General features: G+C 43.4%; 4 protein-coding genes across 4 annotated transcripts; 3 read left to right on the top strand and 1 right to left on the bottom strand.

The window, feature by feature from the left end:
* Positions 1-258: 258 nt before the first annotated feature.
* tcta (T cell leukemia translocation altered) lies at positions 259-2,524 on the top strand. The gene is made up of 3 exons (XM_030091100.1): positions 259-645; positions 733-784; positions 2,264-2,524. Exons 1-3 carry the CDS (start codon positions 435-437, stop codon positions 2,304-2,306), a joined length of 306 nt encoding a protein of 101 aa, XP_029946960.1. The 5' UTR covers positions 259-434; the 3' UTR covers positions 2,307-2,524.
* Positions 2,525-3,921: 1,397 nt separating this feature from the next.
* On the bottom strand, positions 3,922-9,083 carry glyctk (glycerate kinase). The gene is made up of 5 exons (XM_030091099.1): positions 8,954-9,083; positions 5,929-6,312; positions 5,387-5,538; positions 5,122-5,297; positions 3,922-5,053 (listed from the first exon to the last, which is right to left on the bottom strand). The coding sequence occupies exons 2-5, from the start codon at positions 6,282-6,284 to the stop codon at positions 4,166-4,168; spliced, it is 1,572 nt and encodes a 523-aa protein (XP_029946959.1). The 5' UTR covers positions 6,285-6,312; positions 8,954-9,083; the 3' UTR covers positions 3,922-4,165.
* A 255-nt stretch (positions 9,084-9,338) lies between these two features.
* wdr82 (WD repeat domain 82) lies at positions 9,339-13,656 on the top strand. Its single transcript, XM_030092516.1, has 9 exons — positions 9,339-9,724; positions 10,741-10,838; positions 11,230-11,296; positions 11,381-11,480; positions 11,580-11,696; positions 11,787-11,942; positions 12,030-12,099; positions 13,078-13,220; positions 13,466-13,656. Exons 1-9 carry the CDS (start codon positions 9,564-9,566, stop codon positions 13,493-13,495), a joined length of 942 nt encoding a protein of 313 aa, XP_029948376.1. The 5' UTR covers positions 9,339-9,563; the 3' UTR covers positions 13,496-13,656.
* Positions 13,657-15,764: 2,108 nt separating this feature from the next.
* twf2 (twinfilin actin binding protein 2) lies at positions 15,765-23,222 on the top strand. The gene is made up of 9 exons (XM_030092515.1): positions 15,765-16,046; positions 19,416-19,594; positions 20,780-20,875; positions 20,995-21,099; positions 21,239-21,253; positions 21,362-21,487; positions 22,327-22,477; positions 22,582-22,703; positions 22,795-23,222. The coding sequence occupies exons 1-9, from the start codon at positions 15,950-15,952 to the stop codon at positions 22,951-22,953; spliced, it is 1,050 nt and encodes a 349-aa protein (XP_029948375.1). The 5' UTR covers positions 15,765-15,949; the 3' UTR covers positions 22,954-23,222.
* Positions 23,223-23,467: the final 245 nt, after the last annotated feature.

Raw genomic sequence — 23,467 nt, 5'->3', positions numbered from 1 at the left:
ACACACTGGGTCATTTATTAAGTAAGATTAAAACATATGGATTTTAACCTTGTAATATATAATATGAATAAATTATTTAAGATTTAAATTTGTAGTTGTTGTGTACCTACGCCAGTGCGTCAACGCGTCCGCCAACTGGCCGCAATTATGATTATTTCATATAAGGAAATATTGGAAATGACGGACAAAAATATTCTAGACTTGGCTTTTTACTGGAGGACTTGAAGCAGAGCGGACAGATTGTGGGTTGTACGTAGTGACGTAGTATGGTGCGTCAGACGTCACTTCCGATTTCCCTACGCAGTGGAGTACACAAACATTGCAGAGATGGCTGAAGCGCTGATGCCCATCAGAGTAAGAGGTGATTTTTGAGTGAGCTAGTCGAACCGAGACTTGACCCGGCACCGCACAGGAGGCCTGGGTAAGCGCGCGCCATGGAGGAGCAGTGGGACTTTGAGTTTTTATCCCGCATCGCCGACAGCTGCTTGTCGTTCCTGTCCGAGTTTGTGAACGACTGGCTCGCCAACGACATGAGAGTGTGCATCTTCAAAATCCTCCTCAGCTGGTTGATCTTCAGCCTCATCGCCATTCACTTCGCGTGGAAGGTCTATGGCAACACGGTGAACGACATGTATTACCGACAAGGTGAGATCTGACTGCGATCGGCGGGGACGGGGCTCGTTGGAGCAGCTCTTAGCCTCGTTAGCTGAACGTGTGTCTGTTGGTGTTTAGGAAGCGGGCAGAATGGAGGTACGCCTGACACCGCTGCTCACCTCAGTGGATGGTAAGTCTCTGTGTGGCTTCAAGCAGGCTCCCCGGACTGCTCCTCACACTCTCCAGCGCTCTGAAGGTGGAGATTCAACAGGTCACAGTCACTGCAGAGGCAGGATGAATGATCTCTGTCCTACAGTGCATGATGGCAATCAAACCATCCATCTAATCTAATCTATTAGACTAATGTGCTGCCTGCGACACCACTGTGTGGCCCATATCACCTCATTATTTATCATTTTCTGAACAGTTTATCCCTTTCAGGGTCCCAGCTTTTTATGGGTGAGGGCAGGGTACACCTAACCTGACACGCCAGATGGACAGTTTCATATGTCCGCCACGGAAATATTTCACTAGTCACTAGTTTCACTAGGGATCTGCAGGATTTAGGAACTGAATCAGGCAGGCCCATCTGCTATGCAAGGTTAGGGTACACCCTGGCCAGGGCCAACACTTAACCATCTTCATGTCCTCCTTTACTACAGACATGACTTACGTCTAATATTCATCCATCCATCCATCCATCCATCCTTCCATCCATGTGTCGCCAGGTCACCAGTTCATCACAAGACAATCACACACACCCACATTCACATTCATAGGGTTATGACAACCTCACATGCATGTTTTTGTTCTGTGGGAGGAAACTAGAGAACTTGGTGGAAACCCCCCCCCCCACACACACACACACACACAAACACACACACACACACACACACACACACACACACACACACACACACACACACACACACACACACGGAAACTCTACATGGAAATGCCCGGCTGGCATTTGAACCTTCCAATGAACAACAGATTATAATTCGGTGCATTTCAATCCACTTTTATTCATTTAGCACCAGTTACGACATCGTCGCCTCATGGCACTTTTACATCCAAAAAATTACAAAATTACAGCAATTCCACGTGAGCAAGTGTTGTCAACAGTGGAGAGAAAAAGGCTTTTTGACTGAAAGAAAGCCTCCAGCAGAGCTAGCTTCTTTCTTCTTCTTGTTTCTCTCTTCTTCTTGTTTCTTTCTTGTTTTCACTTGTGTTTAGAGGAGATAAATTGAGAAATTTAGGACAGGGGGAAACGAGCAAGTTCACATCAGATGAAATGCTAAGTCACATAATGCAGGAAGCACAGAGATCACACACTTCCACTGTCGTAGATCCAGCAGGAAGGTACAGAGAGGAGTTCAGGAGAAAGACACCTGATAGGAGTGACATGTAATGGCAATTGTATATATGCAGAGAGAAAAGTCTAGTCTTATTCTCACTATTCAAATTGCATTCAGGTTTGAATTCAGTTTTCTTGTCGTTTAATTTTTATAAATAATTTGCAACCTTCCACATTGAATTCCATCACTTAAATGATCATTTAGGTAGCACATATTGAACCAGAAACTTTTATTTTCCATATAAATTGTTGAAGATGTGGTGAAACCTGTCCAGGAGTGCTGCAGGTTAACGGCCCTCTGTTGTCTTGCAGGGAAAGTCAAGTAGGAGATACTCTGAAGACTCATCGGGATTAACGAGACGCTGAACTTTGACCCAGTGAGGGATGGACAGTCTGTGGCCTCCAGAGACACTTTGACCTTTTCTGACCATTGGGTGGTCATGGCCACACCTCTCACCAATCGCTCAAAAAAAAAAAAACATTTTTTAAAAAAATAAACAGACTGATGATTCTGAGAAAAAGATGATCCACTGGTGGCTTGTTTGCAGACATGACGTTTCCTTTTATTAGAGCATATATGAAAGGAAATGTCTGTACTTGATGTGACTGGTTTATGGAAGACAGAAAATACAGTATTTTATGAGTTAGGATACATAGAGTGAAAAGACTTTAAATATTAAAACTGATAAAAAGAATGAGAGTGACTTTTACCAGCTGGTGTGTGAGTGTGTGTTATGGATGTGCTTTAAAAAAATATTTAAGATGTTATTTTGCTGTGACATTTTATTGTTGTTGTTTCATAAATAAAGTGTGTATGGTCCTTAAAAGAACAAATATATGATGAAAAGCAGTTCATGTCATACAGGTTCTTTATTTTTAAAACCTTCTTTACACCCCACACATACACACACACACTGCTCTTCCTGTTTGAGAGGATTGGTGGTTTAGTTTACTTCTTTCTTCTAGTATCCATTTGACTTCTCCCCGTGGTGACAGAAAGTAAACTTTGATGCCACAGCGAAGACAAAAATTTCGAAAACGACCCGTGTTATGCAACCCCCCCCCCGATCAGAGAAGTCATTCACCCCATTTACTCCGGTACTTCTAAAGTCCACGTGTAAATAAGGGCTCGGGGTACAAGATCTGGGCTGCACTGGAAATAGGCGAGCTCCAGCTAGCTCCACGATAAAACCCAGGCATGCTGGGTCGATCAATACTGCAGCAAAACCTGCAGAAAGCAGTCACGGCAGTTTTGTGTCTGCCTTTCAGACCTGTCGCTGTTTTTCTAGAAGTACTTGATGACTGCCTACTGTAGCACAATATGCTTCTTCTACACGGCCTGTATTCATTTGGTTCATTTATACACATCCTGCTCCATTTCAACAAAACACTTTTGAAGTGAATTTTAAATCTTGTAATTATTTAGATGAGGATGGGAGGATAATCGACAGCTTCCGCAGGCTTTGTATCACAGCAAGTAGAAGTTTTTGCTCGAATTGAAGAAATCCTCATGTTTCACTGCAAGATGTTAATGGAATCTTCAGGCAATAAAAATATTCAAACTCTTTGTAGTTGTCTGAACGGTTGTGCTCATGTTTTTTTTCATTAAACTTGCAGTAAATTCAATCATAACAAGGTGGAGTCTAAAGAAACTAAGTTTTATTCTCAGTATGTTCTTGTGATTTCTTCACAGAAACAAAGGTCAAATTAAATCAGTGGTTTTCCAAATGTTAGTGAGGAATCATGAGTAAGGTAGGACATTCAAGTGTGTTTGACATTTTCAGTTCCCCTGACATGCCACAGCAATGAAAACTGTTGTGGTGTGCTTTTATATAGTTTTTAATTCCCTGTTAAAATAACATGAGCAAAAGAATTATTCTAGGAAATAACCCTGAATTTATTTTAAGAACCAGCACAATATGTTGAGTTTCAACAAAGTTTAATTCACAGTTGTTGTTCACTTTTTAACTTTATGATTCAAAACAAGCAAAGTGGCAATTTTAAAGATGAATCTTCTTTGCTTGATTAAAAAAATGATACCTAACAAAACTGGGGATTTTTTTTTCTATTATTCATTTATTATTATTATTATTATTATTTCAGCAGTAATGAAGTTTGGAGTTCTGAACCTAAAAAAAGTGAATTCCAACCCCCCAAAAAAACAGTACTTGAAGAGTCTGAACATAATAGATGATTTTATTGTGTGTGATTGCACTATGTTATAGTGATGGGAGCGGTTGGAATAATTAGCATGTGAACATCCATTACGTTTGTGCAGGTTAAGCCTGGCACCAGCAGATTTTTCCCGCTGGAGAAACGAGAGAAAAAGGAGTAGGAATCGTTGTTCTGGAGGAAGCTGTTCATGTCCAGGCCCTGAGCGTTAGCTTCATCGAACAACCCCCCGTCAGTCACCGCCCCCGCGGCGTCAGTGGGTCCGTCCTGGCCGTCGGTGCCGCCGCTCAGGAAGACGGGACCCTTGGGCGGCAGCTTGAGGCCTCTGAGCTCCAGGGCCACCCTCATCGCCAGCTCCTGGTTTCGGCCTCCTTTACCTTTACCCGTCAGCTCGACGGTGGGCTCGCCCCCGGCCAGCAGGCACGTGGCGCCCCACCCCTCCGCGCGCGCTTCGTCCAGCACCTGCATGGTGCGGCACAGATCCCAGCTCTCCACGCCCACGTCCGGCCCCAGCCGCAGCAGCTCCGCCGCGATCTCGGGAGGGGGTTCGTCCCGAGAGCTGGCAAAGCGAGCCAGCAGGCCGTACAGCTTGGAGACCAGCCTCACGTCGCCACACACCCCCGGGGACAGCACCACGGGCCGGAAGCCCAGCTCCCGAGCGCGGCGGCCGGCGCACTTCAGAGCGACGCAGTTAGAGCCGATCACTACGTTGAGAGCGTCGGCAGTGGGAGCTTGGTCTTTGTTCTCTTTCCACCTGGGACCAGATCTCCCAAGAACTTCGTTCACCGACTCGGGGAGAGAGTTCGACAGATTGTACTGTTCCAGAAGAGACATGATTTCTTCCGCCCACACCTCCGTCTTCACCGTGGGGCCGCTGGCAATCAGGTCGAGTGGGTCTCCAATCACATCAGACAGAATCAGGGCGACGACCTGCAGAGAAGCGACGTTCAAAGACCTCTCCGCCATAAACAACTGCTTTAATAATCAAGGTGTTCTACCTGAGCCGGGTTCGCACAATGAGCAAGCCCTCCACCTTTCAAGGAAGACAGGGCGCGGCGCACAGTGTTCAGCTCTTGAATCGTGGCACCAGCAGCTGCAAGCCTGCGAGTCACATCTACTTTCTCTTCTAATGAGATTGGAGGGATGGGTGCAGGTAACAGAGCAGACCCCCCACCTGGACCAAGAGACGTTGGTGTAAGTCACATTTCAAGTGATGACATTTTTCTCTTTGTGAGAAAATAAAAAACAAACTGCCGTTTCTACCTGAAATCAGCACGAGCAGCAGGTCGTCCTTCGTCAGTTCGCTGGCCAACTGCTTGATGGTGTCTGCTGCCCGCTGAGCATCATGGTCAGGCAAATTGTTTTTAGCTCCCTCCATTACTTTGATGCAGCTGTTTTCTTTCAGCAACAGATGGCTGTGGTGGGATAAAGACATGTTAAGTATCAAACATTTGTATTTTCAGTACAGCACTTTAAGTTTTTCACATTTTTTTAAGGACCAGTGTGTAGAATTTAGCGTCATACTGTATGGCTCTCACGGTAAATGGTCTTTACTTATAGAACACATTTTGCTGCTTCGGTGGTCTCAACATTCACATCCACCCATTCAATCAATTTCTGTTATTATATCCTAAATCAAAGATGAATGAATAATAATCCAAAGAACTCTCCACTGAAGGTGAGCAAAAATTTTCATTTTATGACACAATCGAACCGACCTTTTGCAATCAAAGGATGAACTGAGACTCCCAGAGCCCTGGCCTGTTCTAAATCCTCCACACTGGTCCTTTGAGGCTTTTGCTCACTCTTTCCCATGCTGCCGTAATGTCTGCTGAATCCCGTTTGGCACGCTGATGACTCCTCTCACTAAGTGATCTCCCAGTATCCTCTCTACCTCTGCAGCCATTCCCAGGACAGCTTTTCCAAAGCCCACCAAGTGCAGGTTCTGTTTGAGTGTGTAATTGTGGCCATCAATAGTGATGGTGTCCTGCTTTCGTTCTATGCTCTGCCGGACCACCGTGTCCGGCTGCACGGCCTCCAGCGCAGCGGCAAACACGAGCCGTGCCCGAGAGTCCAACGACATTTCGCAGAGCGAGGGCTTTCTCCTGCCAATGAGAGCCAGGAAGGGCCGAGGCCGGAGCAGGGTCAGAGCACGGGCCATCGGCAGGTCAGGGCTGAGGAAAAATGTCCTGTGGGATCAAAAATAAACAGCACAGAACAGAATCATTAAAAAAGACGGCTACTATAGGGAAACCAAAGGTTTAAAAGTATAATAATTGTTCACCATTGCGGATCATGAAGTGAAAATAACTGCTTTGGGTTTGAAGTCAGAAAATCAAGCATCACATTTATCAGACAGGAGAGCATTTTGGTACCACTGAGATATAGGATTCCTGAAATTTTAATATTATGACAATGCTAGGCAGTTTTGCTTTATAATGAAAATTATAGTTAGTATAAGAGATTGATTGTCTTTATGCAATCTTACACCTTATTCACTTTTGAAATATAAAAAAAGGGTAGCCTACCTCTTTTTACATAAGACTGTAAATTCTAAATGTTCAAATTGCATGTATTTCACCCAGCGCTCTGTGGAGGATGAAACAATCACTCAGTCGTTCCAGTCAATAGTATCACTGCATGTGAGGAGTTCAGTTTCGGGCGAGTGTTTGCTGTTGTTGTATTTGACAATACTTTTGTAAAACGCATTCTGATTTATTTGTGCTAAACTCAACCTAAACCCTTTTTGCATTAGTGTCTTTATCATTTCCAAACTCAGTTTCCACACTTCCTAACTGAACTGAACTCCCAGAGTCATGGTACAGCCTACCTGTGAGGGTTGCAAATGGGATTTCAAGCCTGTGGATTTCCGTGGGAAGCTGCAGTGAGGGAGCTCCAGCTCGGCAGTGAGGCCCTGAAGCAAACTTCTGACCAGACACTGACTGGAACTGTGTACCTTGTGTTTAATTATTGACTTGAAGCGATCAGAGGCCACGTGACGGCACTGGGCAGCTCCATATTTATCTATGCGGTAGTACATTTTTTCCCCAAAGATCAGGGTTCAGAGATTCCAAAAGTTATTTCAGAGTCGGTTTAAAAAAAGTTGTGGTTACAGCATCAGTCAGACTTTGGAGTCAGTCACTCTACAGCACAGTTCAGGGTTCAAAAGTTCTAAAGTGCCTCAAAAAACACAAAGTTACTCTCACTTCAAAAGCCAAACACGCCAGTGAGTTTCATCGAGAATTGCGTTTTTAGTTTACTGGTGCCCACAAGCGGTGTATCAAGAAAAGTCTAAAGCTTAACTTTAGTTCACCCATTTTGAACTCAGTTCTGATGGGAAAGATTAATGATTTTTGTAAAGTTGGATAAGACACTAAGTTTCGCTGCAATATTTCACTCTCCATTGATCCGGGGTGAAACTGCTAGAAAATGCTTTAAAACAAAAGAATAACAATGTTATCCAGTCAGCAGAGACCAACAGTGCTTTCAGGAAAAAAAACAAAGTGAACTGGGAATCAAGCTATTGTTTTCGTAGTATTGATGTGCAAGAAGTGCACAAACAGATGGTAAAAAACTGGAGATTAAGCTGATGCCTTTTACCAACATCTCCTATTCTTTCCGAGAAAAAAAATCATGACAAAATTCCCACACACACTGAGTAATAGAAATGTTTGTTTGTGCTTATGGTGTGGTGTAAAATTTCTAATTGTATAAAGTTATCATAGGCATGGCAACAATTTAGTGAGTTCTGCTTTGGGAAGGATAGTTTCTAGGCACATTTTGGGTCCTTCAGCATGAATTGAGATTATCTTACCATAGGGACAACCCAACAATTGTCAGTGACAATGTCCACTCCATTATTGCCACAGCATACCATCTTGTGATGGCTACTTCCAGCAAAATAACACACCTTGTCACAAAAGTCAAATAATCTTGAACTAGTTTCGTGAGTTTTCTGTCCAAAAGCCTCCACAGTCACGTATCAATCCAAAAGAGAACCTTTGGAATAAGATAGAATAGGACATTTATGGCATGAATGTTCAGCCCAGAAATCTGCAGCAAATGGTTGATCCGACTATCTCCAAATGGACCAATGATGGAGCAATGACGACCAGTGTTTCCAACATTTTGTTTTGATGAAAGGTATCTTTAAAGGCTGTAAGCAAGATGTATCTAATAAAGTGACCAGTAAGTGTTTATTCGTCTGTTAAATTATTTTTCTCCATTTTTTTAAATTACCTGTAGTCATTTTATTTATTTTATTTTATTAGAGATGAAAATACCATAGTCTCACCATATATAATCAGCTGTATAGCTATAATAAAGCTGCTCATCAATATTGAGCATAATAGGATATATCAACATCCATACAATAAACTGAGAAAAAAATAGTAGCTTTTAGTTACACGACTTGTTACTATGACACCCGCTCAGGTATATTTAATTTACATGATAGGTTTAATATAACCCCTTCATACATATCACCCCTGTCACCGGTGATTCGGATTAAGTGGTTTCCTTGTTAACTGGTGGTCGACTTCCTTAAGCGTCCCCTGTCAGTGCTTATGAACCTGACAGGATAAAAGCTCGCAACAGGTCCAACACTTAAGAAATTTTATTGTAAGTGAGGCTGAACAGTATTCACCAGGGCAGCTACAGATTTAGTCCAGGTTTTTAACATGCTGTGTTACCAGCAGCAACAAGGGACGCTAAAGGAAGTCAGGCACTAGTTAGCAGGGAAGGCACTTAATCCGAAACACCACCGACTGTAGCACTGTACACGATGCGTACATTCGATGTAAATACAAATAAGTTGAAGTGTTCTCATACCGCACAGGTTCCGTTCTGCAAGGACGAAACTCTCCGTGTTACTATCCCCATGATTTATGCTGAGTCCACTGTGAATCCCGGAGTAAAATCTAGAAGCTGGACTGTGTCAACAGCTGAAGTGCTGTTGGTCACACTGGTGTTATGAAGACTTTCGCCCCCTGTCTACGTGCGCTGGTTTGACAGGTGATCAAAAGGCATAAACGCTGACACTGTTTTAAAATAAATGGTCTTTAGACAACTGAAACTGACTGACTACAATGTAAAAATAAATGTAAAATTGATTTTGTGCTGAAAACACTTATAATGTTGACATTAAAAATATCGCGATATCTTCCGTGATTTCCTTCCAAAAGCGCGTGTCAAGTGATGAAATGCGCGTCACCGACGTGTCGGAAGGCGGTGCTTTTTCCCTCCCTAGACCCGTGGACGGAGAAGTGCCACAGGCGCGCTTTTCTGCTTGGTTTAGAGCTGCTCTTCTCCAAGAATTACAGCCTTTGACACCGTTAGAGCACGCATAGTCACAACAATAATCACAAAGGACATATTTAAGTCGGTTTAGAGGTGATACAGCGAGGGGCCTGCCTCCTTCTTGGACTGAGACGGAGCCACCATGAAGCTAACGGACAATGTGCTGCGGAGCTTCAGGGTAGCTAAGGTGTTCCGAGAAAACGCAGACAAAATCAACTGCTTCGATTTCAGCTCGAACGGAGAAACTATTATTTCTAGTAGCGACGACGACTCCCTCGTCCTGTACGACTGCCAGGAGGGAAAGTAAGCATGACTTCGCTCGATTTCACTGTTGTTTTTAACCTTAGCTACATGTTAGCTAGCTAGCCGCTGAGGCCTAGTGGGCTGCGCGTGAATGCTCAGCAGACCAGTTGCTCCAGTAGATATAAAATCACTTGGCTGCATTATAAACATTTAATAGGTAATCTTTCATCATGTTTACGTGTCTGCATAAGTAAGTTAATCACGCAGAATATGAAGCAAGTTACTACATTTTGGTTGGATTTTAGAGTTCATTGAAACCCTTTGCAGCTGGAACGACACTTATTTGAGCATATACCTAGATGGGGATCATCACATTTGAGTAAATTCATTCAATAAAAGGCTAATGAAGAGGAGAAAGCTTAGTGCCATAACAGCTTTGACGTTCAGCTATTTCAGTCCAGCCGCATGCATTAAAGTATTAAAGAATTATCCAATAATGGTAATATGAACTTGAACGCCTACAATAAACTTCCTGGATGCCTCTGAAATAAAGGCTTCTTTTCTGTTATAGCATCCTATCAGTTTTCACAGCAGCAAAAGAGAACTTTGAATCTGTACAAAACAAATATTTAGCACTGCAACTAAGTACTATTTTCACCATCTATTAAAATTCTTGATTCAATCTGTTTCTAAAGTACAAATGTTGAGCCAGTAAATGTATTTGACCCATATAGTGCTTTTAAGCAGATTTAGCAACCACCAAAATGCTTTACATTGTTTCTCACATTCACACACACACCCACCAGTGGAGATGGCTTATATGCAAAAGACACTCAGTCCATCCATCAGGAGCAGTTTAGGGTCCGATATCTTGCTCAGGGACACTTCAGCAAGTGGAGAGATGGAAGCTCAAACCTGCACCCTTCTGATTGACATCCTGTATTATAAATGAAGAAAACGTTTAGTTCTTAATAATATTTTGGCTGATTTTAAGAGACAAGGGTATTGATATTGGAATGTTTTCTTCTTGCTTTATGTTTATCTTCAGCATGTTTTCTTTTTGTTTGTTTGGGCAGACCCAAAAGGACGCTCTACAGTAAAAAATATGGAGTGGATCTGATCAGGTACACTCATGCTGCAAACACTGTTGTCTACAGTTCCAACAAAATTGATGGTAAGTATGTGTTTAAGTATTTGAACCATACATTGAGCATTAATAAGTTCTAATGTAAATAGCTACTGACTGCTGTGGAAGACATGTTTATTGCTTTGGCATTACTTGATGACTTTTGTTTTCATGCATCTGTTCTGTTGTCATGATGTGTTCTACCGAGAGAGCTACGGATGGTTGCTGGATCTCAGGCTCCGTCTGCTCGCTTTGGTCTGAGGTAGTTGTTTGTACAGTTTGAGGGTCTGTGATTCTGCCCCATACAGGAGCTAACTGTACAAGTGACTGCCTTGCCCACGGTTGAGTCTTCCCATCAGATACGCCCACAAACAACTTCTCATGCGGATTCTGTCTGAAAATGTGCTTCTTGGTTTAAAGATATCTCTGTTTTCTTTAGATACTATTCGGTACTTGTCCCTTCATGATAACAAATACATCCGCTACTTTCCCGGACACAGTAAAAGGTAAGCGCTGGACTTTTTAGTTCTTTGGATTTCAAGTGCTCTGTTGGAACTTTGTGTGATCTCTTTTTGTGTGTTTTTGTTCAGAGTGACGTCTCTGTCCATGTCTCCTGTGGATGACTCATTTATTTCTGGCTCATTAGACAAAACAATCAGATTATGGGACTTGCGGTCACCAAACTGTCAGGTCAGTGTCTTTGCCCGTGCTTTGAGTTCTCGTTTGTAATTTATTGCATTGTAAAGACATGTGTGACGGTGATACTGACCTTTGGTTGCCATCTGTCAGGGTCTGATGCACCTGCAGGGGAAGCCTGTGTGCTCCTTTGACCCGGAGGGTCTCATCTTCGCTGCAGGAATAAACTCGGAGATGGTTAAACTTTATGACCTGCGGTCGTTTGACAAGGTGAGAGCTGTTTGTGTTTGAAGGAGTCGTGCCGTCGAGAACATGCGCGGCGTACGGAAAGTAAAACACTTGAATTGCTCCTGTCAACAGGGCCCGTTCGCAACATTCAAGCTTCAGTATGACAGGACGTGCGAGTGGACGGGGCTCAAGTTTAGCAACGATGGAAAACTTATTCTCCTCTCCACTAACGGAGGAGCCCTTCGAATCCTAGACGCTTTTAAAGGAGCCGTGTTACATTCCTTTGGGGTAAGAGACAAGATATCGCCACACAACGTGAAGACACATTTTACTGTGAAAGGAAATGAGACTGAATCACTTTTCATTGACTCGCAGGGCTACAACAACAGCAAAGGAGTCACACTGGAGGCGTCATTCACACCAGATTCTCAGTTTGTCATGATTGGTAAGAAATTTATCTTTTTAAAAGTGGTAATCGTGTAGAAAGTTCAATGTTTGTGATCATTTGTCATCACTTCTTAAGACAGCCAAATGTGCATCAGTCTTATTTTATGCTATGTACAGTAGTCTGGAGAAATCATCCACAAGAGGTTCTGAAAGTAATTTAAAGCCTACATTTCATACCGTTACTCCACCTGGTCCCAATAAAACATTTCTATGTAACTAAAGTCATTGTTCGGTGGTGTAAGGTGAGTGCGGGGCTGTTAGTAAACGTGTTAATATCCACTCGGTTGAATACATTCTCAGCAGTGTGAGCATGTCTGCTGATGCTACAGTAAAAACGGTTCATGATTCATCTCGATCTCTACAACCACCTGTTAAAATAGATTTTAAAATGACTAAAAAAAATTATTGTAATGCAAGTGAACACTAACTCACTCTCTTTAATGAGCAGGTTTTCCAAGTAGTTGAGTTAACTGCTGCTGCAGTGATTGAAATACTCCTTACTCGCAGCCTCAATGTGTTCATAGTAATGTATTCCTATAGGAGGGGTTTATTCCAGGACATTGAAGCCAAAATGTCCGGGATTTGAGAGTAACTGGTTAAGATATTCAAACTAAACACAACAGGGTTATAAGTTCAGACTGCCTTTCAGTCGTGTCAAGGTTTAGAAATATCCGATTAAAGATCAGCTGCCTTGATGTCTGTATCCAGACGGTGCAGTTGCAGCAGCTTCGAGGACCCCAGAGTTCAGTTTTCAACATGCCTGTGCAGAATGACTGTTAATATAAAATGTTTTTAACACGTGTAGGATTTTTTTTGTTTGTTTCAATAGAGTTTTGCCACACTGTGGCCTGTGTGTGTGAAATTACTCTACAGTTTTATTTTTGATCTATCCTCTAAAAAGCAAACACAAGAATTGCTTTACTGACTCTGGTGTTGTTTTTAATTTTAATGAAATGTCTGTATTGATGGGCCTCAGGCTCTGAGGACGGGAAGATCCACGTGTGGAACGCAGAGAGCGGTATGAAGGTGGCTCTGCTGGACGGGAAGCACACGGGGCCGATCACCTGCCTGCAGTTCAACCCCAAGTTCATGACGTTTGCAAGCGCCTGCTCCAACATGGTGAGTGTAGAGGCAATCACACACTGTACAGTTTTAACCAACGTCCTGCCCCGTTTTTACTGCATTGGGAGTTCCAGCACAGGAAATGTGTTTACCTGGTGATCACACACGAAACAGCCTCGTTAAAGCACAGTTTCAATGTGAGAGCAGTGAAGCCTGATAGAATAAATCCCATAAACTGTCTTAATGCTCATTTTGTTGCATCAGGAGTACAGTGTCACATCATTTTGTTTCTCATCTTTCAGGCCTTCTGGCTCCCGACCATCGACGACTGAGGATGAGTGACAGCAGGCCAGCAGGGGGCGACACCGTCAGCACAACAACGGAGAATCAAAAGTCCAATATAATTTGTAAATATTAGATTTCCAGAAGATCACTTGTCTATTGTTTTTTATATTTCTATTTAACAATAAAATGTTTCTTTGTTCTTTTTGTAGTCGATGGTTTATTATTGGGGTGATTGAGCCTTCGTGGAGGAGTTGAATATTTTTCTGGAATAATCAGTGATTCCTGTTCAGTCACATCTAAACATGAAGAATTCTCACAATCAGACACTCATTTGTGAATCCAAAGAGATCAGATCAATTGTAGCAGAGATTCTGAACGCCTGTTTCACACGGTTGAGTCATTTGGCTCGACATGTGTTTGGACTGAGAGGAAAGCCTGGACTCAAACTGGGTATGTAACGGCAGTGAGATGAGAGCCGAGCGCTGCACCACCTGATAGGAAAATACTTCACACCCTAACTACAAATCCAAACAGCAATAAATGTTCTGTTGAAAGTATTGACAGCGTGCAGCGTAGATCCTGAACACAAACGTAAATCAAAACAGGTTATTTTTAGCTCCAGTTCTAAAACTTGTTTTCTGATCTATGGAAAACTCCGTCAGCTGGTTGAAGTCTTTCATAAAGTCCAGAACATCTTACACAATGTGTTGATCACCGCCGCTCAGATGCTTGATTCAAAGCACACTGGTTGGACTTTCCGAGGATTCATAAGTGCAACAATATTTTTCCCATGACCCTCTGACTCATCTGACTCTGAACTCATGCTCTCACATCACATGCTGTTTTTGTTTTGTTTTTAAACTCCAGCTATTTAATGAAAGCTGATCATCCTGAGTTTCAGGGGTATTTAAATAAATTAGATCATGTTCATCGCTGTGTACTTTTCCTAAGAGATACTGTTTATACAGTGCTGTGTATGAAACCTAAAGTTGATTCATGTGTCATAAAGAACTGAAACAGACTGAATCACTGATTAAGATTAAAACCACTGACACATCCACTGGGCTGGGTGAATTCTAGACGTCACCTCCTTTTGTTAACTCTTCTGCCCTTTGAGGGAAATGTGAGTAGTTCCAGCTGCGATCACTGAGATCAGCTTTATACTTCACTATTAATGAGTAAGTGTAAATGTTTCTGAGTGTCATCTATATCTACAGAGTGTGACTGCGAGATGCTTGAACTACAAGACACATCATAGAATTCCATTATGATCACATTCTTGGGAATTTATCAACAATGAATTCAATGAAGTCTTGTAAAAGTAAAACCAGTCACATTTTCTAGTCTCACCAATTGACCTCTGTGATCTTTATCAGAACAAGACCATCCTTGTGTCATTTATTATTGCATGAGCAATTTCTAAAAAGATTTTTTTTTTTTATGAAAATACGGGGGGTGGGGGGGGGAGTCAAAGGTGACAAAATACTGCAGAAAAGTTTGAATTTACAGGAAAATTAACTTTTTCACTTAAATCTAAGAGCGGTTTTAAAAGGTGGTTCTGTCATGTGGTGTACGCCTCATCTGCTTTACACTGACAGTGTAACTTTGCTGTTTCAATTTCAGATTAGAAAAGAAATAATAGTTCACCAAAATACAGCTTCTCACTTTTTGTTATTCAGGTGGGTCTGCTATTTATTCTAGATCTAATCAAAGCTACCACAACATCAAATTCAGTGCATCTGTTTGTGAGATATGATCAAAACTGGCAGCCAAAGAGTTAATATGGAATGGGACCTGAGACGTGTTAGAATTTAAATCCCTTCATGGAAGATTTGAGGGGTAAAATATTGATTTAGCTTGAGTTTTCAGTTCAAAATTCAGATCTTGAAGTTGACAGTAGCAGTGTAACTTTATTTTGTGTGCAGATGTTTTGTTTTTCTTTCTTTCCGTCAAATCGGTTTTGTCCACTTGGAGAAGTGGACAGTGGGAACTCAGGTTTTGTTCTGGAAGTGAGCTGAATCTTGTGTAGTTACTGGGAAACTCGTTGACTATATTGCTGAAAAGAGAAGCCGGAGTGTGTCCCGCTCTCTGCGGCTCAGGAGTCGGTAAGTGGGTTTGCAGGTCACGCTCTCCTGCTTCTCAGTAACTCCGGGTGTGCGGTTGGTGTTTTCACAGGCCAGCGCTCAGGCCTGGACAGTCAGTGCATGGGAGCTAAATTTGGGACGGAGGTGATCAGGTTCCCTCTCTACGCACACATGATACTGTCCTAGTTACTTGAGCAATGTCCCTCACAGTGTCACACCGTCCAGACCAGTCCAGACACACTCGCTGCTGCCATCCTCTCCAGTACACCGGGCCTCTCACTGCGCGGATTTCGCTTGGACTTTAGCGCTTTCTTGATCGGACCGAAGTTTATCCCGGTGCGTGCCCCGTTCGAGCCCAACCTCCCCGTGTGTCCACATCTCCAGCTCCGGGCGGGAGGAACTCGCCGTCGACCCGCCATGTTTCTCGCACTTGTGGTGACACCAGAACTGAGGCAGTTTCTGGCCCGGGCCAGAGGAGGAGCGGTGCGCCTCATCAAGGTGTGCATCCAAGACGGTGAGTCCACCGGGACGGCGTGCAGTGGAAGGGTCTGCAACGGGGGGGCCAGGCGTGAGCCGTCCCAGGTAGTCCAACAGGTCCGGTCACCATCAGTTAGACGACAAAGACGATGCCTCCAATCTGGCTGAAGTCCGGGTGTTGAACCTGGATTCACACCCAAGTGACTGAAATCTGCCACTGTTGAGCTGAAGCCCACTGAGCCACAGCGGTTTATCGATATGTCTCATATCATCAGTCTTGTACCTTATTGGTGTTCATGTTACACTGAGCAGCGATCAGAGCTGTTTCCTTGATGTGGATTTGGTCTGTTCAAGGGGAATATAGAAGATTTTTCTTTGAATTGAAATTGATTTAATCTACAATAATCAGCAGAAAGAGACAAAACGACCATCTTGATGTCGGGTCAGAGATGACTCTGTGACGTGCTGCTGGAATATCATCAAAATGTGAAGGTTTTTCAATGTTTTGGGTCGTGTGATGCCAGTTTGCACCTGAAGATGGTGTATTGAGTGATCGAAAGCGGTAACAGGTTGGACGGGGAACAAAATGTCCAAAGGCGTCACTGCACACTGGTTTAGATAGCGCCATAGGCACAGAAACAATCTGGACCGCTGCAAATACCAACAGAGAAGAAGAACCAAAACTGTGAAAAGCAGGCGAAAAACAGTCCGATGCTAAAATGACTCGACACTGCCACCCAGTGTACAACATTAGCAATAGTTCCTTTTTAAAAGTGCTTTAGGCCTTGATCATTCTTGAATTTAGAAAAAAAAGTTATTATACAAAGATATATGATCCATTAGAGATATCAAAGAAAATAGTTGAATTATGTGGAAATTAAAGAAGAAATCAATGAGATCGGAGAGTAACCCAGTGTATTGTTTGAGAAGGTAAAAATCATTGCATGTATACTAAAATTAGAGATAAAAACAAAACAAAAAAAAATCTAAAATAGGAAATAGGGTTACCTTTCCAACATTTCAACATAATAAAACCTCTGTGTTTTGAAGATGTGCGTTGGACGGATTTGGTGATAAATTTTGGTAAATAATCTGTTTCTCAGGAAAAACAGCTTCTGAACTCTGGGTCACGACTTTAACTTCAGCTCGGAGGCTTGTGCCTTCAGACCTCCTCGTCTTGAGGGGCTGGTGGTTGTACATGAAGCAGAGGAAAGCTGCTCCAGAGCACTTTTCCAGAGGATGGGAGTCGTGCGGCAGCTGCTGCGTGACTCAGGTGTTCAGTGCGTCAGCTGAGCGACCGGTGAAAAAATGAGGTAACGGGGTTCCAGGTACTTCATTATGGCGTTCAAGCGAAACGTTCACGAGGTGTTTACATCTTGTTTTGGTGTCTGACCGACTCCTGGCTGTAACATGACTCACGGCAGGTGCATTGTGGGATCTTTCGGGACTATCTTTGAGGCCTGTGTCTCTCACATCAAATATTTGCTCTCATGTTTGAGGCGCTGGTGTCACCAGAGGTGAGTCTGCTCGGACAGAGATGGATGGACGGAGTCACACACACCGAATAAAGAAGGCGCTTTCACCTCAGCGGGCGTCCTTGGCGTTATTTGGAGCGATAGGTGACCCGACCTGGACGCACGCCACTGTTTGTCTTGGTGTCAGGGGGAGAAACAAGATCATTGGGGAGGATTTCATCACCGGCGACTTGGCGTGTCGCTCGGTTCTCCGTCACCCGGCCGCCTCTCTGATCTCTGACTGGTGATTGAGCACATTTGATTGACCTGCGACAGGCAGGAAATGAACACCACAGAGCAGCTCCGAAGGGCCATCCAGACTCAGTTTGATATGAACGTGGAGACATAAAGGCAGGAGAGCGTGGCAGATGGAAAGTATGTGTGTGCAGTGCAGGAATGTGATGAGGCTTAAAATAGAAACCTGCCCCAAGAGACAGGTGGGAAATCCCCCCCTGCACCCCACGAGGACGTCAAACTCCGGCTTTCTGGGTGTGTTTCTCCCTGGATTTCATCACTGTTGCTCAGTTTCACCCTGCTCCCGTGGAGCTGGCCTGAAATTAATCCTGCAGTATTTTTAACTGTGAGGCTCGACGTCTCCTGACGCGACTGACTGACTGACGGCTGCAGGAAGGAGCTATTCAGCAAATATTTCCTCAGTGAGGCAATCCTCAACTGAGCTCTTATGTTTCTGGTTCATTCATATGGAGAATTGATGCTTTTCTGAGTTACTGCATCAAAGTTGATTTGTTACTTGAGGATAAGTGCTGTATCAAATCCATGAGTTAAGACTTTGTGGCATGTTGAATTGAGATGGTTGTAGTGATTGGAGCAGGATATTCACACAAAACTGCTTTACAATAGTCAAATGAAATTACTTTCTAATTTTATTGATGCACGATGCATTTTTTTCAGGCATCCTGGATGTTGGTGTTGGGATCTTAAGAACATACAGTGCACGTGTGTGAATGCACACAAACAGCAGCTAGCCACTGTTATTGTAACAGCAGAGTAATCATTAGCTAAAACACAGTTCATGACCCAACTTGTTCCAGAAGTTGGAGCCAGAAAAATATTTTCGTTAAAATTATTTTTCTTTAATAACTTCACTGTTGTTTTTCTTTTAATAACCTTCCTGGACGTAGAAATAAAACACTTTCGCCATTCAATACAAGGATCGAGTCAGTCTGTATAGTTTAAAGACGTGAAAGTACAGATATTTTTTCCAGATGTATTGAGGGAAAAGTAAAATTTCATCAGGATAAAAAGAGATGCCTGAAAAATGGATTTAAGTTCAGTAGAAAGTAGAAGAGTTTGACTCTGACTGAAGTCGTGTTGTCCGAACTGATTCAATTGCTTTGATTTAATCTGATTTATTGCTGTCCCTGATATTTCAAAGAGCATTGGTCAGGCCAGGCCTTGGCCAGGTTCTCTGGACACACACAGTGTCCCCCATCAACAGCATGAGTCTTTACAGTCAGCTGAATTCCTTTAATATTAACTAGATTTATATGTCATGTTTTGGTGAAGAAAACTAATTTACCATATACTGGAGATATATATTTTTGATCATTTATCTCCACTGGCTTCTCTAAATAACTGAAAAACAAGCTAGAAATCCGAAGCAGCCGGACTGAAAACACACCGGGTGTTACGGTGACTCACTACTGCCACCAAACACACAGAAGTGGCACTGCAGAGATCAACATGCTGCACCTTTAAAAATCTGAACTGAAATGTAAAAAGGGAGAATACTGGTGTGTCCTGTTTCATTCTGCTGGCCGTGATGATGTCTGTGAGCCGCCGGGGCTCAGCTCCCGTGCCGCCGGTGTAAAGGGCAGGCCACATATAGGAGCGCCGCCGAGGTATGTGATGAGCGCTGATCTGACTTTCAGAGCAGCTGGTGTTGGGGGCCTACAGAGAGCCGGAGCAGAGCTGGGACCAGGACTACGATCACTTCCTGCTTCCCCTCCTGGACGAGCGGGCGCCATGCTACCTCCTCTACCGCCTGGACTCCCAGAATGCACTGGGGTACGAGTGGATCTTCATCTCCTGGTCTCCTGAGGACTCACCAGTAAGACTCACATCCTCTCATCATTCAATCACTTCATCTATAGAGCACTTTTAATTCAAACAGGAGGTAAACAAGATGCCTTTTGAAACACATTCATCCAAATCTGATGAAAATCCCCAATAGTCAACTCTCAGGCATTTGTCCAGTTCATGCAGGATGATCCACAAATTGACCCACAATGATACAAACGAGACAAGCATAGCGAGAAAAGCACTGGAGGAAACTTTACGACAGAATAACTTTAACTCTGGATGTGAAAAAGGTGATTTAGATTTCAAACCTGTAACCCGATTCCACCACGGTATCCATTTTCCTGCTTCAGTCCCTCAGCAGGACAGTTCCAGCCATTAAGCATTACTCTGAGAAGCAACAAACCATCGGCTGGAGGAAGCTGAAGCTCAGAAATAACAGCTGGAAATATTGATTTCAGTGTTGATTTCAGAAGATCCCAGAACAGTGGAGACCAAAGATGTTAAAGAGCATTCTGAGACGGCGCAACGTCCACATGTTGCTCTGTTTATACATACAGGTTGTCAGTAAAAATACTTTTAAAGAGTTTTTAAAGCTCTAACCCCATTTCAACTCAGTTACTGAAAGATTTTTATAAGATATTAAAATGTGGATCCTCTGGTTTTATGTAAAGATAAATATCTTTTTTTTTGGCTCTTTTTTATGCCTTTTAAGAGTCAGTGAAAACTTTATTTCAGACCATTAACATAAAATTAAATCAGTTGTAAAATTAAAAATTGATAACAGTCACATTTATTTTTGCTAAATATTGCTCAAACATACATTTAAAAGAATATATATGCTTCTTGTTAAAATCGGAATTTATGCTTCTGAGAGGTAAAGTTTAATCATGACAAAACTTACGCTTACAAATTTTTTTTTTCCAGTATTTCTAAGTAAAAAAGTAAAACTTATTGGAAGTAAAAGTGGAAAGCACAATGGTGTTTTGTGATTATGAAATTCATAATTCTTTAAATTTTACAGCAAACAGCACAACTATATGATCATGTGTTAGTTATCGACTTTCTATAAAAACGTGAGGAAAAGAGAAAGTTAACAAAAATGACCTCTGGACTGGGGTCGCTGACATGTTATCTACATATTTTTGTCATTTTTCTAAAATAAATTGAGAAGCTCTTTGTTCTGAAGTGATCCTCCCCTCCCCGGTGTGTGCAGGTCAAACAGAAGATGCTGTACGCCGCCACTCGGGCCACGGTGAAGAAAGAGTTCGGCGGAGGCCACGTGAAGTATGAGCTGTTCGGCACCGCAGAGGTCAAACTTCCGATCACCTCACCCTGACCCCGAGTGTTCTGGCCGTGATGGCGTGTTTCAGCGCCGCCCGCCCCGTCCTGCCTTTAAAAGGCCTCTTGTCTTTCCTCCCGTCGCTACAGGAGGACGTCTGCCTGCTGGGCTACCAGCGTCACGTGTCCTCGTGCTCGGGTCCCGCCCCGCTCACGCCAGCAGAGCAGGAGCTCCAGAGGATCAAGATCACAGAGGTGAGAGGTCAGCGTGTCGTCAGCCACGCTGTCACGATTACTCACACCAGAGGAGACCCGGGTCTGTTTTTAGACCCGCTTCTTTAAAGCAGTGAACTTTCTCAGAAATATAACCTGCTGCTTTTTTTTGTCTTTTCAGGGTCGAGTTAAACAGGTAAGATTTCTATTTATTTCCATGCAATGAAACAGAAAGTAGAAATCATCCTTTGTGACTGGAAAGGCTTGAACAGTGAACAGGAATGTCTTCATGCTGCTCCTGCAGGTGAAGACAGAGATCAGCGTGGAGAGCAAGCATCAGACCCTCCAGGGTCTGGCCTTCCCTCTGCAGGAGACGGCCAGACAGGCCCTGCAGCAGCTCGCTCAGAAACGCGTCAACTACATTCAGCTGGTGAGAACTGCATCAGGGTGGCCGAATCCTAAACTAGATTTATTCCTTTTGTTTCCAACATGTGAATCACAAAACACAGAGAAGAGGTCGTTCGTTTTCTCTATGTTGCCAGAAGTATTTGCTCAGCTCTCCAGATCATTGAATTCAGATGTTTTAATCTCTTCCATGGCCACAGGTGTATGAAATGAAGCGCCTCAGACTGTTTCGGCACACATTGACAGGACGCTACCTGTACAATAAGTCCAGCTGAGAAACTTCCTGTGTAACAAAATATTCCACAATCAGCTGTTCTGACTGCGCTGAGCCAGGTCTAAAGTTTGGTGGCGGGAGGTTTTATGGCGTTCAGGATTTCAGCTTGGCCCGTTTGTTCATGTGAAAAGAAAAATCTCTGAAAACTTCAGCATAGGACTCGTTCCAGTGATTGTTAAGTTTGTGTCGCTTTCCGCTGGTGCTTTAGTTTGATGTCTCACACGGTCTCTGGCTTCAGACTCCTTCACTTCCCCTCCTCCTGTCTGACTGCTGCTCTGATGTCTTTCACCTGTGTCCGAGTGTGTGTGTGTGTGTGTGATCGTCTTCACCTGGCAGCTGCACTTTAAGTTCGGCTTCACCTTTGTGTCTGGTTGCCAGTTTGATTTTTTCCCTCCTCCTCCTGTATTGACTGTATTTCTGAAGGATTTCTTTAGGAGTTCCTGCAAAGTTAAGATGTTTAGTGAAGACACGAGCGCTCCATGATCCCCATTCAGACCGGAAACGGGGAGAGCAGACTCTGGGATTCATTCAAAGACTCACATCAGAAGCAGTGTGACGTCTGTGAGTTCTGAGTCTTCCCTGTGTTTCAGAGGCTGGACGTAGAGAAGGAAACCATCGAGCTGGTCCACTGTAACCCCACAGAAACCCGAGATTTACCCAGCAGAGTCCCCAAAGACACGCCCAGATACCACTTCTTCCTTTACAAGCACTCCCACGAAGGAGACTACCTGGAGTCTGTCGGTATGAAGCTGATCTGTGTGTCTGCGGTTGATTCCCTGTAGATGTGTGCTATAAAAGCGATCGTCTTCACACACGTGTTCCTATATCTCTGTCCTCCTCTGCAGTGTTCATCTACTCCATGCCCGGATACAGCTGCAGCATCAAGGAGCGAATGCTTTATTCCAGCTGCAAGAGTCGACTACTGGAGGAGGTGGAGAAGGATTACCACCTGGAAATTAATAAAAAGGTAACAGATGGACGGAGAGACGGAGGCCTGTTGGTCACTCGGTCATCACGTACGAATAGCTATGGCTCTGAAACGCTTGGCTTCTGTGCAGCTGGAGATCGACGACGGAGACGAGCTGACGGAACAGTTTCTGTACGACGAGGTTCATCCCAAGCAGCACGCCCACAAACAGGCCTTCGCCAAGCCCCGGGGGCCGGCGGGGAAGAGGGGCCACAAGCGCCTCATCAAGGGGACGGGAGAGAACATGTAGGACAGCTGGAGGAGGACTCGGGTCCTCCTGGAGGTGTGTCTGTCCTCCCGTTTCACCTTCAGACCCTCTGACGCCTCCATGATGTTTGCTACTGAAACACTTGTGATTTATCTAACAAACTTGATTTTAATGTAAATGTTCTGATAGACTGTGTTCAATCTGTCTGAAACACACGTGAAAAAAAACTTAATTTATGTTGTAATCTCCTTTTTTTTGTCATTCTGCAGTATGTAACAGTAGGAAAGACTTGTAAATGCACAGTGAGTCCTCCCACGTAGCCTCCAGTACAAGTCTGTTTTTTATTGACAATGTTTATAAGAAAAAAAAAACATATGAGGAAATTTCAAATAAACCTTTGTTTATACTGTGCTTGGTATGGATCTGTTTTCTTGAGTTTATTCAGAGGTGGGGATACAAACATCCTGCATGTGCAGGACACACTTAAAGAAGATAACAGAGATCAACAGTCATGGGGGAAGTGATAAATCTATGCCAGTAAAATGAAGTGAAAATG

This window comes from Salarias fasciatus, chromosome 5 (assembly GCF_902148845.1).
Source record: "Salarias fasciatus chromosome 5, fSalaFa1.1, whole genome shotgun sequence".
Classification (NCBI taxonomy): domain Eukaryota; kingdom Metazoa; phylum Chordata; class Actinopteri; order Blenniiformes; family Blenniidae; genus Salarias; species Salarias fasciatus.
Note: the sequence above shows the minus strand (reverse complement) of the source record. Positions and strands in the feature narration are given on the sequence as shown.